At 39.2% G+C, this 2,148-nt stretch overlaps 1 protein-coding gene and 1 non-coding gene across 2 annotated transcripts; one reads left to right on the plus strand and one right to left on the minus strand.

Annotated features, from left to right (window-relative positions):
* Window positions 1-502: 502 nt before the first annotated feature.
* On the minus strand, window positions 503-609 carry LOC141687658 (small nucleolar RNA R71). Its single transcript, XR_012561147.1, has one exon. It is a non-coding gene; the product is annotated as a small nucleolar RNA R71 (small nucleolar RNA).
* A 427-nt stretch (window positions 610-1,036) lies between these two features.
* Window positions 1,037-1,864, plus strand: LOC141686093 (uncharacterized). Its single transcript, XM_074491151.1, has 2 exons — window positions 1,037-1,389; window positions 1,456-1,864. The coding sequence occupies exons 1-2, from the start codon at window positions 1,037-1,039 to the stop codon at window positions 1,862-1,864; spliced, it is 762 nt and encodes a 253-aa protein (XP_074347252.1).
* Window positions 1,865-2,148: the final 284 nt, after the last annotated feature.

A 2,148-nucleotide genomic window follows, 5' to 3' on the forward strand; every position in this document is an offset into this window, starting at 1 on the left:
GTTGATGCTCAGGTCCATAAAAGAAGCAGAAGTAACTCTTCTTAGTCCGGATTTTGGGATTACTCGTCAGCAATACATAGATCGAGTAAGAAAAGAAAGGCAGCAAAATCTCGGTGATTCAAAGATCATAATGGCAGAACTTCCTATTAAATCTTTGAAGAACTATTCACAGCCCTCTCCGAGTGGTGTGCCTACGGTTCTTACTATGCCAACTATTGAAGCAACAAATTTTGAGATCAAACCGGTGTTGCTTACTATGATCCAATAGAATCAGTTTGCTGGTCTTCCATCTGAAGACCCTATACTTCATCTGCAAAGGTTTCAACAACTTTGTTCTACCATCAAACATCGAGGTGTCACTGCAGACCAACTTAAAGTCATGTTGTTCAGGTTTTCTCTTCGTGACAAAGCTCAAAAATGGTTGAATGATATCAATGTGACTGAGTGGAATGCAATTGCTCAAGCTTTCTTAACTGAGTTTTTCCCTCCGAACAGAACTGATGATTTGATTGACAAGATGACGGGTTTCAAACAAGAGTATGGAGAGTCTCTTAAAGATGCTTGGGAGAGATTCAAAGATCTTCAACGTGCATGCCCTCATCATGGTCTTGAGAAGTGGTTTCTGATAAAACGCTTCTATAATGGTCTTGATCCTGAAACTAAAGGTACGGTTGATAATGCTGCAGGTGGTGTATTTCTAGATAAAGGAGTCGATGATACATATACTTTTCTTGCAAATTTGGCTACTCATCACTTCAATAACCCGAGAGCACCTAAGAAGGGCGGTAAACTTGAAGTTGAGGCTTATTCTCTCTTATCATCTCAGCTCGCTGCGTTAACTCAGGAGATTCATTCTTTGAAGACCTCACAATCATCTGCTCCTCCTATGAGTATTAATGCATTGTCATCCATGGCTCCTACGAATCATCTTGTTTGTGAAGTATGTGGAATCCAAGGCCATATGGGTAATGAGTGTTCATACAATTTTTAGAATTCACAAAATTTTTAGATGGAGCAAGCAAATATTTTTCAGTAGATGCAGCAATATAATCCATACTCCAACACTTATAATCCTGGTTGGAGAGACCATCTGAATTTCTCATATAGGAACAACAATGCTCAAAATCTTCCTATGCCTAATCAACAGCACCAGTATCAGCAATCTTATCAGAGTTCTCAACAACAGTATAGGCCTTCTCAGGGACCTATGAATCCTCCTGTATTTCAGAAGCCTCCTCAAAATTACGCTCCTCAAGCTAGTCAAGCTATACAGTCTGATCAGACAAATGAGATGCTGAAATTACTGATGCAAGAGATTAAAGATATGAAAGTCCATAACAAGATGATGGAAACTCAGATTGCACAATTGGCTAGTTCTTCAACTGCAAGGTAACCTGGCTCTTTACCATCACAACCAACAGATCCAAAGGAAAATGTGAATGCTATTTCTCTTAGGAGTGGTCTTACATATGATGGTCCTTCAATGCCTAGTACTGATGTGATTGATGAGAAAGCAAAGGAAACGAGCAAAGATGTCAAGGTGGATAATGTTGATCAGACAAACAAGGGTGGAACTGAAGGAAGCAAGAAAGCTGAGAACGAGAAGATTGTAAATACTCCTCCACCATTTGTGCCTAAGTTGCCGTTTCCTAGCAGGATGAACAGGACAAAGGTAGATCAACAGTTTGGTAAGTTCATGACACTTATCAAGAATCTTAAGGTAACAGTTCCTTTCACTGATTTAATTTCTCAAGTTCCATCATATGCAAAGTTTTTAAAGGATATTTTGACAAAGAAACGATCTTTTGGTGAGGTGGAGACGGTAGCTTTTACTGAAGAGTGTAGTGCTGTTTTACAAAATTAGTCTCCACCTAAACTTAAAGATCCTGAAAGTTTTTCAATCCCTTGTCATTTAGGTGCATAATTTATTGACAAAGCTTTGTGTGACTTAGGCGCTAGCGTCTCTGTCATGCCTCTCTCAATTTTTCAAAAATTAAACATGGGTGAGTTGAAATGCACACAAATGACATTGCAAATGGCGGACCGTTCCATAAAATACCCTATGGGTATTTTAGAGGATGTGCCTGTCAGGGTTGGAAAATTCTATATTCCTGTAGACTTTGTAGTGTTGGATATGGAAGAGGATAG

Source organism: Apium graveolens, chromosome 9 (genome assembly GCF_009905375.1).
Source record: "Apium graveolens cultivar Ventura chromosome 9, ASM990537v1, whole genome shotgun sequence".
Lineage (NCBI taxonomy): Eukaryota > Viridiplantae > Streptophyta > Magnoliopsida > Apiales > Apiaceae > Apium > Apium graveolens.